The 15084-nt window shown below is 42.0% G+C and overlaps 1 protein-coding gene across 1 annotated transcript in view; it reads right to left on the bottom strand.

Annotated features, from left to right (window-relative positions):
- Positions 1-642: 642 nt before the first annotated feature.
- The window catches only part of CLMP (CXADR-like membrane protein), a 40887-nt gene continuing 26445 nt past the window's right edge, over positions 643-15084 (bottom strand). Inside the window, 6 exon segments of the mRNA XM_009701119.1 lie at positions 643-937; positions 2338-2479; positions 4086-4208; positions 4571-4738; positions 5581-5782; positions 6499-6656. Coding sequence (XP_009699421.1) covers positions 643-937; positions 2338-2479; positions 4086-4208; positions 4571-4738; positions 5581-5782; positions 6499-6656 — 1088 coding nt within the window.

The raw sequence follows: 15084 nt of genomic DNA, 5'->3' as shown, positions 1-15084 counted from the left end.
TTCAGACACATGCCTTCATACTGCATCTCTTGACCTTTTTGAGTGATCCTTTCGTTTCCACTTTAGTTACAGCCTCCAAAAGCATTTCACTAGAAGACTGAACGCAGAAAACGTGAAGCACCTGTCAGTTCTCTTTGAGGTTGAACACCAGACTACCCTCAGCAGAGAGTCTGCCTCAAAATCTTCAGGTAAGACAATGCATCTTTGATAAAGTTCTCCAAATCCAGTACAAGAGACTTTTCCCTCCCCACAAAACCTCTCTGGAATATTATCCATCTTCATGTCTCTGTTGATCCCTTTTAAAAAATCCTGAGGTTTGGCTTCATGTCATTTGTACAGTGCTTAGCTGTTGTAGTTTTAAAATGCTCAGTGTTCCATTTCCAAAAAAGATAATTTAAAAAGAAGGCTCCCTTTCCCCTCAAATGTATCTTTCTTCAAAAAAAAAAATTCTATATCAGAACCTCAGTGCTGGAAGATGTAAGAAAGAGTTGAGTGGGAGGGCTTCTTGTGGTGTGAATAATCACAAGTGATTAAAATTAAGGATGACCAGAAAAAGAACTAGCTAATCTAACAATTCCTATGTGGCTGGTTGTACGTGAAGTGTTTCTGGACAGCAGGAGTCTCCAGATGGCTGGTGAGCAGTCACACGGTCTGGAACGCTCGGCTTTGGGCAGGCACCATGACCAGCGTCGCTCCCATTTTCATCAGGTTAGTGTAGTCGACTTTCTTTGGCTCAGTTTCTTTTCCTTCCATCTCTCTCTGGCCGTACTGGGGAGGAGTTAGATGGGGAGTAGCTTCTGTTGACAAAGTCCGTTGGCTGCGAGAGGCACTGTTGGCTGTCGACCTGGTTGAGGAGGAACCTGAGCGTGAGCTCCTGGAACCAGAGGAAGAGGAACTGGGCTTGACAAGATGGGCCTTGGGTGCCTCTGCATCTTCTCTGCAATCAAACAGATAACAGGGCTCAAATACCACAACGACAGAAATGCTTACACATTTTACCAGACTGAATTGCTGCTGCAATAAGCAGTTGCTTATTGAAGCTGCAAATCACCAGGGCATATTCATCCATCAGTTTGAGCAAGGTACAGGGTTTTCTGAATTCTATGCTATGTAAATTTGTGGACTGAACCCTGTATTGCTTTGCAGAGCCATTGGTCAAATGGATTTAGAATACATGCTGCACACGACTGGCTCTTTGTGTGTGGCTTTGAGGTCTGCGGAACCAATGCCAAGTGTCAGTGCAAACGGTTCGGATACAACTGTCTGCTCTGTAATCCTCACTCACAATCACAAATGACCTAGGCAGGCCTAGCTGAGACCAGTTCTTCTAGTTAAAAAAAAATGCGGGTAGTGAAAGAAGTGCAAGAACTAGGCCCAGAGAGAGAAGAGGTAACAATCGTGTCTGAAAAGGTGATATAAGAGGCTGAAGCTCAAACTAAAATAAGAAGGCATGCAAGATTTGTAAGCAAAGAGAACAGGGGAAAAAGGAAGGGAAGAAATCATCAGAGACTACCTTCTAGCTGGCAACCTGATCATCAGGCAGAGTAATCTGCTGCTGAATGGATTATAGAGATGTCATACAAGGGCAGGCAGTTTTACAAATAGACGTAAGGATGGAACAAGGAAAGGGGTTTCTTCAAGGGCAGAAGCAGCTAAAACTCATTCCTGGAAATACCTTTTTCCAGTACTTTCCTTCCTGAGAAGTTTAGGCTCAATTGGCTACAGACCAATCTCTGCTTGGGGGAGTTACGTGGCAGACCTCACACACATGTAACAGACGGGGTTAAAGAGCATACATCAGCATTCTCGGTACACTCGCTCAGGGTGAGGCTTCTCAACTCTGCACACAGCAGCTCAGGGGATTTTTCACCCTGAGCTAAATCCAGAAGCACAGTTGTTCAAAAGACTCAAGAAAGACTGTGAGAACCTGCCTGCCTTGTAGCATTCCCAACAGAAATTGCAACTGAAAAGAAAAAAAAAAAAATCTCTCAGAGCCACAACGGACAAGTGGGTGGAATTTAATCCTAGAGAGGATTATGCAAATGCTTTAAAATGCTGAAATTGCAAGTGTGAGAGAGAATATTTTGTTGAGTTTTATGCTAATTTGTCCTGGGGAAAATAAAAAAGACATTTTTATCTATCTAATTTCCTGGAAAGTCTTCACAAAGATTCTCACAGCCAAGAAATTTGTCACTGATATTTCAGGGAGACTTTAAAAGGTTTTTAGAACAACCTTTTAAGATACTTCCAGCTTGATTACTTAAAACTGTAGCGAAAAGATGTGTGAAACTGAAAGAAGGGAGGGTGGGAGGTGGGGGATTAAATAAAAGGCATTACCTGATTTCATTTGGTGCCTCTTCTTCCTCATATCTTTTCTTTTCTTTCCTCCTTATTGTCAGCCTCACCACCAGGAAAAGGAGGGAAAGTCCCACCACCACGCCACAAACCGCTCCAGCGATCATGCCAATATTTTGTGCATCTGTTGTCCAGAAAACAAACATGTTGGTTGGTAAACTCTCGCTAGGGTCGTACAGTCACATTCTAGTCCACACTACAATTTAGAGCACCAGGTATAAATCAGAACAGAATGTATTAGTCTACCTATTTAGGTGTGTCTCCACACAGAAGTTGAACCAGTTTATCCTCAGGCATTGTTTCTAAACCTGAGCTAACAGCGAGAGAAGTATTCACCTCTGGAAGGGTGGGATCACAAGTGCTATGCCTTCAGCTATGGGTCAGAATTGAAATGAGGAGGAAAAATCCTCTCATAAGAGCACAGAATCACCGAAAGTACAGAGACAGAGACAGGCAGGACAACCCACGTACAAAACAAAGCATCAAAGCAGAAGAGTGTTTGAACTATGAATGCTTCCCATCAGGGTTTTTTTTTCCCCTCACCCTGAAAGGATTACGATCTAGTTGCAGAGTGAATTATTCAGTTGTGGAAAAAAGGGACCTGAGGGGTATAGAGAAGGAGGAGGAAAGGAAGACCATACTGTGCAGGTGCAAGGCATTTTTAATCCAAAATAGCAAAGCTCATCAGAGAACATTTCCTAGTCTATATGGGCTCTTTAGTTGACACTTTATGACAACTTCTTTTGATAGAGCAGTTAGGTTGGGTTTGGCTGAAAGTTGTTTCCTTAAGGCTTCTCCCTATGGAGGGTTTAGCAAACCAAAGTGAAGTTTTAAACCAATTCAGTTCAATTGGCATAAAAGCTGCCTGGACGCTTTTACTTCAGATGCCTGAGGCGAACAGGTTTTCCTTGCTACATGACCATATTCCAGTTATTTCAGGCCTGGCTGGGCAGAAAGACTCCAATGCTATGAAATCTCTAAGAGACCTCTATTAGCAGTCTTTTAACACAGCAGTTCCAGCTCCTGCTGATCTCCCCTGAGAGCTGTGCATAAAAACCTGCTAAACTGTATTGTTTGGATTTGTCCTCAATGCTGGTGCTAAACTCCACCCTTTTCCTTGCATGCATATGCAAAGGACACAGGTACCTAGACTTGCACACACCCTTGATGGGGTTAATCAGGTAGCACACTGATTTTAATCTCTGGTGTTGAAGACAGAATTTATTAAAATTTGGATTAAAACAAACTATGTCAAAAGTTGCTTTTTATTCTGCATGTTACTTCATGTCAAAGTCAGCCTTTCCAGCTGCCTTTAAATAGTTTACTGTCCCAAGTGCAACAGATGCGTAATTTGGAATTAGAATGATGGAATATCCACACCGAGATTTTATACTTGAGAGTAATCTCGTGCAATCACTCCAGCCAGAAGTAGTTCAAAAGCTGGAGACTCTAGAACCTCTAACTCACTGTTTTTTCCCCTCATATAGTCATTCTCAAAATCACAATTTCTAACAGACCAAAACATCTGAGCCCAAAAAATGTATTTACTTCTTTAGGTTATACAGAGGACTGCTGTTGAAACTGTAAGTGCAATAAATAAGAACTACTTCATGTGCTTCAGGTATGAAAGGGCAAAGGTGTGGCACAGAGTTTACCAGTTGAGATGGGACAGCTGTGAAGCAACATTGCTCGTATGGTGGTGTGAATATTAGTTATGTGCCAATACTTACGCTGCACTGTCACCTGAACAACACAGCTCTCTTGTCCAGCCTCGTTGGTGGCAAGGCATTGGTATAACCCTGTGCTCATCTGCGTAAGATTCTTCAGTAGGACTTGCCCGGGATTAGAAATGTCTGAAACAGGAAAAACAACACCAGGATTAATCAAAAATTACTAAGAAACCTTAATAGTGGATAGGACACAGAAGCATAAATTGAACTTCCAGATTAAATCAGTTCAAGAACAATCAATGATGCCTCACAACAGATCGTTTCTCAACCTTCAGCAAAACACTAAAACTCCTTGTGCACTTCCTTGTTCATGGCGGAGCACAGCACAACGTCCAGCTGCAGTGAGAGGTACTGTTATATCGTTGCTATGACTGCCACCGAGTGATCCCCATTTAGAAAGCAGGCTCATGACTGTACGTGTATGTGTGGGCGGTTATCTGGATTTGAATGTACGGAGAACGCTAAGAGGAAATGGCCTGACTTACTGACTCTTGACGTAGGTGGGAGATGTTCGGCTCTCTCATCTTCCTCATTTATGCGCTGCCATCGGTAGGAGATGGGTGCAGTGCCAGAGGCAGAATGGCACTGCAAGGACAGTTCCTTTCCCTCCAACAGCTCCCCTTCCAGCCAGCATTTGGGCTTGGAAGGTTTTTCTAGAAGAAACAGAAGACAGGTCATGCAAACGCAGCAGACTATTTTCTCAGTGGAAACCCCTTATTTGGCAAAGTACGTAATTTAAGCAACTTCCCAGAACTGCCTTCTCTAGAATGCATTAGGGAATTACACCAGTGGTGTTTGTTAGGAGACTTTAGCTGCAACTGTGCGCAACTTCATAGTCTAAGACATGGAGCTGGCTGGCTCAGACACAGAAATGATGCATTATAGTAACTCTGGGGCAATATGCTTCATGGATACTCGCATCAGTAGAACTCTATCACTGTGTTCCTCTTCTATGTACTATTTAGAGAACATCCTTTCCCTTCCCCTTCTTCTCCATTTCTTCCTTCTCCCCACAGCATCTGGCAGGCCACGGTACTTCTTCCACAGGATGACAGTGTACATGAAAAAGCCAACCAATAAACTGAAATCAGGGAAGAGAAATGCTAACCCCAGCAGCTTGTCACCTCTACTGACTTGCATCAGTTTGGGGTCCTAGGACATGAACCCAGAGTTCTCAGCAGGAGATCTGGACAGGGTAATCACCAGCTAAGCTAGAATTTCAGTCTAGTTTTGCATGATTAGATCATAGAGATAATTTGGAAAGAACAGTTTATGTGATTTTGCAGGTAATCATACGTACCTCAAAACAGTTCTTTAGGCTCTTCCTATGTCCTGTCCTTTGCCAAAAAATCCAAAGGCAGATATGGAGTTGGACAGTGAAACCTGATCATGAGATATCTTTGTGTATTTATACCCTGCTGAAATAAATCTCTCTCCTGGAAATGAGTCTAGCCTTTTTGTTTTTTTCTTTGGAAGAACAATAAAATGTCCTTACCTACAACCTTCAGGGTGATGCGAGCCCATTCATACTGCCCAGCGTTTTTAACCTTACATATGTACTTCCCCGCATCACTAGGCTGCAGGGATATTATTTGTAAGGATGCATCTCCAGCAAGGAAGTTGGATGTGAAGGAAACACGCCCCTTCTGTTCCTCGTTCAGGTCATCATAAACACGGCCTCCAGAGTAAGTAATCACCTGAGGAGCAGAGTCAGTCACTGATCAGCCAGTTGTAATTTTACTTTCACATGGAACAACAAATTGAAACATTTCCAGGAACTGCAGACTAAGGTTCTGTGTGGTTAAGTGACTTGCCAAGGGTCACACAGGAAGCCTGTGGCAGGGTGAAAACGTAAACCTGGATTTCAAGTCTGAGATTGATAAGTAAACTGTATTTATGCTTGAGATTTATATTGGAGCACTTATCCTAGGGTCAAAATAGATATCAGCTTATGCCACAATATGTAAAAGTAGTCTTTACTTTTGGCTGGTTTTGGCCAGCTAATTTAAGTTACTGTAGACATGATTTTTATAATTACTAAACTTCTGTAGTTTTTCCTGAAACCAACGTTTCAAAAACTGGGCCTACAAAATCCAAGGTCGTTTTTGAAAACTTGAAGGGCAATTCTGAAGTTTATCCAATGATGACTGATTACATAACAGCGTTAGTTTAAAGAAAACTTGACCGTAACACAACCTGTTCCAATACAGCAAGCGTGAATATCAAATACAACTTTTAAACGTTATATATCTCTCTAAATAAATCAGCTGTGGTTTCTAAACACTGCTTACTTCATCAGGATAACTTGTAAAGATCATCACAGAAGTATCTTTAAATTAATGGCTGCTGCTGCCAATGTCAATACAGAAATAAGACGATTTTCTCAGCAGATACTAATCGTGGCTGAACCTACCGCTTTTTGTACTGTTTCGGAAATATGCAGCAGCCACTCAATATCCAGGCTCCCTTGCTCCAGGAGGCCCAGGCGGTGGTGACAGGGCAAAGTGACGTTTTCTTCAGCCACTCTCTTAAATTCGGTCTGAGCCTCGGACAGCCAAACAGAACAGGAAGCTGAAAGACAGATGCCAGTGGTCAGAGGCCAGGATTAAGGATGCATCTCTGCACCGACAAGTGTTGCTAGCTTAGGTTTTGCTGGATTCTTCCTCATTTGCTTCACAGCATCAAAGAAAACCCAACAGTTTGGGTTCCTAGACACAGTGCAGCCGATTAAAGGGGACATCTATACGTACACAGGCACTTAGTTTCACACTAGTATTTAAGCATGAAGAACAGATGGCTTCACACTCCAGAGCTGTCAATACTGAAGTTGCACCCACATCCTCTATGCACTCAAAATTTCAGCTAACCTCCTCGGTTTTGCCTTCACTTTTTATTACCTTAATTCACAAGCAGTATTTACAGCCAGAAGACCTTCAGAGCCCATCGCTTTATTTCTACGTCAGTCTGACAAGGCTCGGAGTCTCTTCCCTAACACTGGATGATGTGCATTTCAGCACTGGAAATAAGAGACCAGCATGGGAGCAAGAGGATTAACCTTAAGAAAGGTATGGTACAAGTAGGCTAGTGAAGTGTCTTTGAATAGCAACGTCAAAAAAAACCCATAAATTGTCAAAAACAGTTTGTAAGGATTTAAAAACCAAAAAAAAAAGGGGACGAAATTGCCAAGCTGAACCACTAGAGGGAAGCCGAGCCTTTTAAATGTTAAGCAGTAACCCCCCAAACCCACGTTAACTCCCTGAAACCTGGACCAGGAGAGGGTGCGCCGCAGAAAAACGTGATGTCCAACCAGCACTGCGTTAGTCACTGCGAAACTCCCAGTTTCTTTCCGAGTTTCTTCCTATACTGCATCCCTGCTAAAACTGGACGAAATCAGGGGTCGGTTCTTGGCTTTGCCCATCTGCAACTTTTGATAATACACGGACTCACCATGGCAAGTTCAAACTCAATTAAAACTGATCCAAAAGATCAGAGGTATGGAAAATTACAGGCATTTAGGTCAGGGACCCCTCCCCCGGTCTGCTATGGCACCAAAAAAAAAAATTCCAACCAAGTTTCTATGGGGATTTCTGGGGCACAAATGCCATCTGCCTCTTGTGTATCAATCTTGAGTGCAGTTGGGATGTTCTTAAGTTTTGCTGGGCAAGAAGAAAGCATAAAAACATTTTTTTTCCCATCTGAAATGAAATAAGATTAAATATCTTGGTTCGTGGACCAATTATTGTGAAACTGATGAAAACTGGGAGAGCTGGTAACGCTAGGAAGTCACATGTGTGATAGAACACACAATCCTGTGCTTACGTAGCAAGATTACTAGCAAAACCATTAGCAGCTCTAGTTACATAGGCTGAATTTCTTCCTATACTTGGGTTTAAACAGCGGATCTTTAATCTTCTCTTCATCTTTAAATAAAAACAAACAGGAAAAATGACATCCCAGATGACAGTTCCTCAGCTTTTTCTGTTTCTTCAGGACCAACTCCGGCTTTAGAAAATTCATTCTGTTCCTGCTCCCATTCTCAGAGGCGTTGCCATGACCACCTCTCAGCTCCTGAGCTTCTGATATTTAATCAATACTCGTCAAGCACTTCTATAAAAGGTGTCATCCACTCCATGCATGCGCATACATATAACACCTAGAATTTTAAGACAGGTGAAATCTTGCAGAGGATTAAGCTCGTCTCCTCTACATAGATCTCTGCATGAATCAATGAGAGTGAAAGCTCCTTTCAGGGACATTAGCTACTTTCTTTAAAGGGAAAAGTAATCCACTTTATCACTGGATTCCCTAGTCTCAAAGCTCTATCTGCCAAATACAATTACACATTCTGCCCAAGATGAATGCCTGCTTTCTCCTACAGCCCACATTGCTGCAGGCTGCCTTCATTAACACTGACACTCGCTAGATGACTGATCAATAAGTTTAATTTAAGCACCACGATGGTGAGCATTCACATAACATTTGCAACATTTTCGAAGTACTGTGCCAGCAGACCACTGCGGTTTTGTGCACGCCTCACAGGGTATTCTACACTTTAAAACGTAGTTTTTCATTAAAAGCCTTGATCAGGATTATAAATCACCTTTTGATGGAGCATAACAAGCATCATTCATTCCTCTCTGGCTTGGACAGACTTATTTGGAGAGCTTACCCTTGGTCTCGTTCTTGTTGCCCCCAGCAAACATAATCTGGTTTTGAGAAAGAGCCCTGTGCTTGTAAACTCATCTTCTAAATTGGAATAAGATCAGGGAGACATCCAGCAAGACAGTGACTGGGAACTTCTAAAGCACCCTTTGTTTTTTCAAAGGTATGTGCAATCAGAGATAATTTGGAGCTGATTCACCATCGACCCGACAATCAGATTGTCACGTTGTCACACAGATTGCATACTTTTCCATGACATGCCTGTCATTTAAAAAAGTGTCTTTAGTCCTTATTAGTTCTTTAATGCCCACAAACTCACAAGAAAGTCTACATTTTACAGGTGTTCTAGACAAGACCCTCACTTTATTTTCTATAATCCATCATCTATCCCTGTACAAAGTCAAAAGGAAGCTCAAAACACAGCTTCATAAAAGCACCCAACATAGGCTGCCAGTTACAGAAACTACCCACAAAAAAATCAGAGCGCTCAATGTGAACAAACCTCATGCCCTTCAATAGTTTGGGTAGGATCTTACCGTAGCAAGCAGTGATGGAATGGAAAACTACCTTTACATATATGCTGGAATTTACAGTATATGCCTCAAAGAAAAAGGAACTAGAAAACACATGTGAGTCCCCTCTAGGTTAAGTGTTTTGTTATTCAACAAATAATAAATGCCCTCTGAAGTTCTGTCGTATTTGTGTAGATGAGACCTAGGAGGGACAGGTCAAAGAAATGAGATTTTGGCTCATAGTACTTTTACCATTTATTTTTTCCCCCGCCCAAGTTTAAGTTTCATTTAAACGAGTACTAAAGGAGAGTGTCTGCTTATGGACAACCCCTTATAGCAGCAAACACCTCCATATGTTGGCCAGGACACACATTGGCTAGGTTGCAAAAGCCGCTTGCTCTTGGCAAGCACTTTTGCTCCGCTGGATGGGTGCACAGCTGGCTCCGGACCTTTCCCCCGCTATAGAGCTTCAGAGGAAGAAAGGTATGTAGCCTTCCTTACAGGCCACGGGAGGGCAGAGCCTACACAGAGTAACGCCTTAAGGGCTGGCTCCAGCAGACAATAGATGAAGACAATAAATGAATTTTCCCAGAAGTCAGATCCAAGAGTCTCACTCCGTAATGCCACATATATGCAAGGCTCCGCAGTTCTTACTCAAAAAAACCCTCTTCCCCTTCCACATCCTGTGTGCAGCCCCTTATGCTCCAAAGAGCAATTTGGGAGTTGCTGCTTTCAGCTTTACTCAGACCTTACTCAGCCTGTGTCCCATGACTTCGAGAAGGAGGTTGGTTTTTTTTTTCCTGTGGAGCTTGAACCCTAAGCTTGTTGCAACTGCAGTGTTTTGAAAGCATTGGCCCTGGGCCTGAAAAAAAAAAGCAAGCAACATTGGGTGCAGCGCTAGGCTTGCCAACACACCACAGGCAATGCAATGTTCTGTATTTGTGGGGAGGAGACCATTGTAATGTTTAAATGTTTGCTCTATTGTTCAGAAGACAATAATTCACCCAATACCCTGCAGACAAGGGAGAAAAATTATTCTTTCATCCCTCATGTTTTATTATGCAGGAAATACAGAGCAACAAATATTTTAAACAATACCAAAGCTAGCACACATAAACAGACAGTACCCAAACCACACCAGCAAAGGTTTACTAGGGTAAAGGCACAGACCAGGGCACACAAAGGGATTTTCACCCTCTCAGTAACAAGCCATCCTGCCTTGCATGCATAGCAGATTTTCAAGAAAAAATGGGGCCAATATCCTGCATCTTTCTCATGCAAAGATGTCAGTCTTAAAAGCATTTCCCAGAACTCATTTCAACATTTTTAAAGGACTACTGATTTTGAATGTGTATTACAAAAGGGTTTGAATTTCAGAAAAGTCAGCCCTTTGAAATGGATGTAGAGGGAAGGAACCACCTCCTGTCCAATGCAACAAGTGCTCAGCAAATTGGGACTGTATTTGGCCTTGTCACAGATTATGACCATCCAAAGTAGTGTTTCCATGTCTGAATCCTTAACATGATCACACATGCTTTCATATACATGATATTACGAAGCTCAGTTTATTTTCATGCCCATCCAATAACAAGTATATGTATATACACAAATGCACATATACACCAACATCAAATATACATAAACATACAAGCAGAATCAAAGTGAAAATAAATGTTTTGCTGACATTTTTATTTGTAGGCAAATTCATGTGCTAAAAGCTAAAGAGCTTCCAGATTTAAATCTTTCATTAGGTTCAGAGGAAGGTTTGAATTAGGGAGCGATGCTAAATATAGATTATACTTTTTAAAAAGTAATAAGTTGTGCTATATTCACTTAACTGCTGGAATTAAGAGGAACAGCCTAGAAAAAGATTCAAAGAATTGACATAAGAAATACATAATGATGCTGTGTAAACTTGGCCCAAACCATGCCTACACCAAAGTTCATTTAAGATGTGAATATCCAAAATGGATCTTGAAAAATTTCAGTTGCTCCAGGAACATCTGTGAAGTTTATAAAAAAAATGGAGCTGAAGAATAATTTATTCAGGGTTTTTATTCAAAGGTGACATATGCAACAGACTATTCCAAGCCACTGATATCCAAGAAATAGATATGCAACCTGTAATTTTTATGCAACTCAAGACATCCTGTACTAGCACAGAGAGAGAAACGACTCAGGAAGCAACTCAAATCTGCTGCAGAGGAAAACTTTCTTCACTACAACAGCAAAAGCAGGAATTCAGTAGTATCTACACACAGAGTTTATAGGACTGTCTGGACAATTTCCATTTCACCTGTGATAGGTGCTCTATCTGCTTTTGTTCATTAATATCAAAAAGTTTCCTGGGTGAAAGCATGACAGGAACAGTGAATGGCCACTGTTGTCAAGGTGCATCACATCCTTTCTGAAAGGAGAACAGTCCCCTACAGACAAGTTCAAGTGTAACCAATAGTTTTGTCATCTAATTTTGAGTCCTTCTTGGGATACTCTTAATTATTTTCACATCTGTGTGATTCCAATGTATGAAAACTTCCTTCTGAGAGGGAAGTTTTGGTCCCGTAGTTTGAGTAATACACATATTCTCAAAATCCAGGTAGGCTGTTGGCACATCCAACAGTCCCACACTTTAGCTGGTCTCAGTTAGACCTGCAGGCTGAACTTCTTGTATAAGTACTTCATTTTAGTCAAAAGGATCCAAAATAGCAAAATCTTTCTATTTAAACAGTTTAAATTAGCCCAAAGAGAGCAAATATCCACAGAATTATTCAGGCTTGTAGTGTTCCTCTAGTTAAATGATTCTGCACAATTGACTCACTCTTGTGCTACAACAGATGTATCCCACTCAAAGTATTTGAAAACAGAGTATGTCTAATTAGATATATACAAAAATAATGTTTGAGACTTAAGAACCAGAAAGCCCAGGACAGCCTGCCATTTGCAACTTTGAACCACTCCTTCATGCCAGGAATTTAAGACATTTCACATCTGTTAGAGTTTGATCTTGCTACAGTCTTGTAGGAAATGATTTTACTAAGCTTCTTTATGGAAAAGCAAAAGCCTGCCTCCCACTCTGTCCAGTGGTAATGAGCAAAATCTGAGCATTTTGCAAAAAGCAAATTTAGAATTTTACATGCTCGAATAGGAGACTGACAGGTACATTTATGGCCAAAGAATTACATCTTGAGCAAAACTTTCAGAGATGCTTGAATGACTTGGAAGCTCAAATCAGCTAAGTGCTAAAGACACTTGCAGACACTAGTTCTACAGTTAAGTATTTAAGGCTCAGCAGGCCTTAAAATTAAGCTCTCTATTGAGAAACCATTCCCCTCCCCATATTACTGTTCAGTAATGACAGACAGATGCACATTAAGGCTTTTATCTCCCCTTTGACTCTTTCTCCCAGTTTCTGCTGTGAATAAACCAAGACAGTGGATAGCTATGTTGGTTTATTCCAGAAAATATTCTAAGTAGAACCCACAAGGTCAACAGCCCCTGCTCACCCTCAGACCACACTAGCCCTAACAGTTAGTTACCCTGACAGCATTTTAGGCCAAAATAAATATAAAACGGTGTCTTCTTACAGACAGCTATTTTGCATTCTTTGCACAAGGGAGGAGAAGCTGGGGGCAGCCGAAGTCTCCTAAGGATAATTAACTCAGCCAAGGCTGTGCTCTGGGACATCTGCTTTCTGTATTCCTTGGCTGGCAGAGACATAAAGGCCAAAGGTTGCCTTCTCCCGAGAGCTCAAGTGCTCCAAGTGACCAAGACCTGGCCCCCAGTGCATGCTGCCTGCAGCCCGCTCCCCTCCGCCTCCCTTTGATTTCAGGAATTTGGTTGTGAAGCAAAAACATCTCAAGTAAGAAAAATGTGAGCTAAGAGTCAGCTCCCACAGGAACAGGCTAGCTGTGTTAAAATAAAAAGGTCAGCCTATCCTCATCCGTATCCACATAGCATTGCAGAGGTTCTCTGTAATTAGAACCACATGTGCTTGGGGCTGAGGTTTGAGGAGGCTGTTAAAACAGAAAGCAAAGGGGAAGAGTCCTGCACATTGACGAGTTTCCAAGTGGTGACGTGAAGCATTTGGAATTGAAACTGCCAAGGAGCTAGGAAGGCCCAAGGAGAACAGAAAAAGCAAGACTTCACAAAGCAAAGCCTCTGGTTTTGAGAGGTTCGCAACAAGTAAGAAAGAGTGCAGGAGGGGGGCTAGAATTTGGCTGGTGGTACACAGGCTTTTACCAACAGAAATAGCAGCTGCAGGAGCACAGGCAGATGGCCACCAGTCCTTCCCTGGGCAGTCTTGGATGAGCCAGGGAAGCGGTCTGTGGGATGGCTGTTACCAGCATAGCAGCAGTGCACATGATGTGCATCAAAATGCACTGTGTCTTCACACCACCCCTAGGCACAAAGGAGGTGGTCTGCCGAGTGCAAGTCTGGGTCTCACAAACGGCCCCAGCACCTAGGATGCAATATTCCCTGGGGAAAACTCAGGGTTTCTCTAGTAGACTAAAGACAGATGAAAGACTGCTCCTGCAGTACCCAGAGGCCACATGTGATCTAAGGATCTTACCTACACATTCCTAGAATCAAGAGGTAAAATTCTGTCCCTGAAAACGTCGACAGGAAGTTTGCCTTCCGCACCACCACACACAATTGTATCCAAAGCCAGGAGAGACTTTGGAATATTGGGAAAACATTCAAGCTTTCCATTAACTGAGGATCTTCACAGGCAGCCAGCAGCTACATATGTACTGTGGCTGTCCTTTCTCTCATTGAATTTTAAAAATCAACTGCAAGTAGGAGATTCTGGGTTTACACCCCTGGAGACCAGAGAACAGAAAACAAGGCATCAGAACTGCATCTTCCTATTTAATAGTTCACAGAGTTTGTATAGAGGAATGTGTGAAGTCCTCTAGCCTTTACTCCAAGCAATTTTATCAGTAAAACGGTCCAGGTGTCTTCTGTTCATAGCAACACAGCTCAGCTAAGCCTTTCAATAACGCAGCTGGTGATTTCAAGCTGTGTGGACTAGATCTATACAGAGAGCTTGTCAGTACATATCACAGATTCCTTGGGGGCTGAAGCACCTATGGCTGTCTGATATTCCCCTTCTCTGCAAGCATCTCTGGGCTGCTTTGTGTACCTTACAAAGCTTTGTATTGAGGAAAGCGAGAGAACATTCCACACCTAAACATCAGAAATTTCACTCCTTTTGCCTGGTTTCAAATGAGGCTTGAAAACACGAGAGGAAAAATGGTTTCAGTAATAATTTCTGGGGTGTCTTCCATCTGAGAAGTATGCTTAGGCCTCGGTCTTCCAGTAAGCCTGTTGTTGCTGTCAGTTCACAGACACAAAAACGAAGGCACACAGAAATGAAGTTATCTGCCCAAGGCAGACACGAAGCAGAATCCAGAATACAAACCAGAAGAGACAGCAACAAAACTGTTTTCAAAATAGCATTTGTTCATCAGATATTTCTTCACCAATTTCAAAATCCAATGAGTAGGTTGCATTATCTGAAGTAACTCTGAAAATCAGGGAGAGAGGAAGAGATTTGAAAGGTTGATAAAGATTCCCAATAAAACCATTCTTGTACTGAGGATTCTTTTTTTTTCCTTAACATCAAAGTGTAAGATGTTAACCAGAAAGCACTGAACTGATTGTGCTTCTGTGCTGCTTTTTGTCATAGAAATTAAACTTGTTTTAGGCTTGCCAAAAAAGGTACCAAGAAACCCAGAAAGTATTCACAAGTAAACTTCATGCCTCTGCATCTTTCTGTCATGGATTTTCAACCAAGTTTGATGTAGTTTTAAGATACAGGCTTC

This window comes from Cariama cristata, unplaced genomic scaffold (genome assembly GCF_000690535.1).
Source record: "Cariama cristata isolate BGI_N322 unplaced genomic scaffold, ASM69053v1 scaffold6595, whole genome shotgun sequence".
In the NCBI taxonomy this organism is placed as follows: Eukaryota; Metazoa; Chordata; class Aves; order Cariamiformes; family Cariamidae; genus Cariama; species Cariama cristata.
The sequence above is the reverse complement of the archived record's forward strand: the minus strand, read 5'-3'. Positions and strand labels throughout refer to the sequence as shown.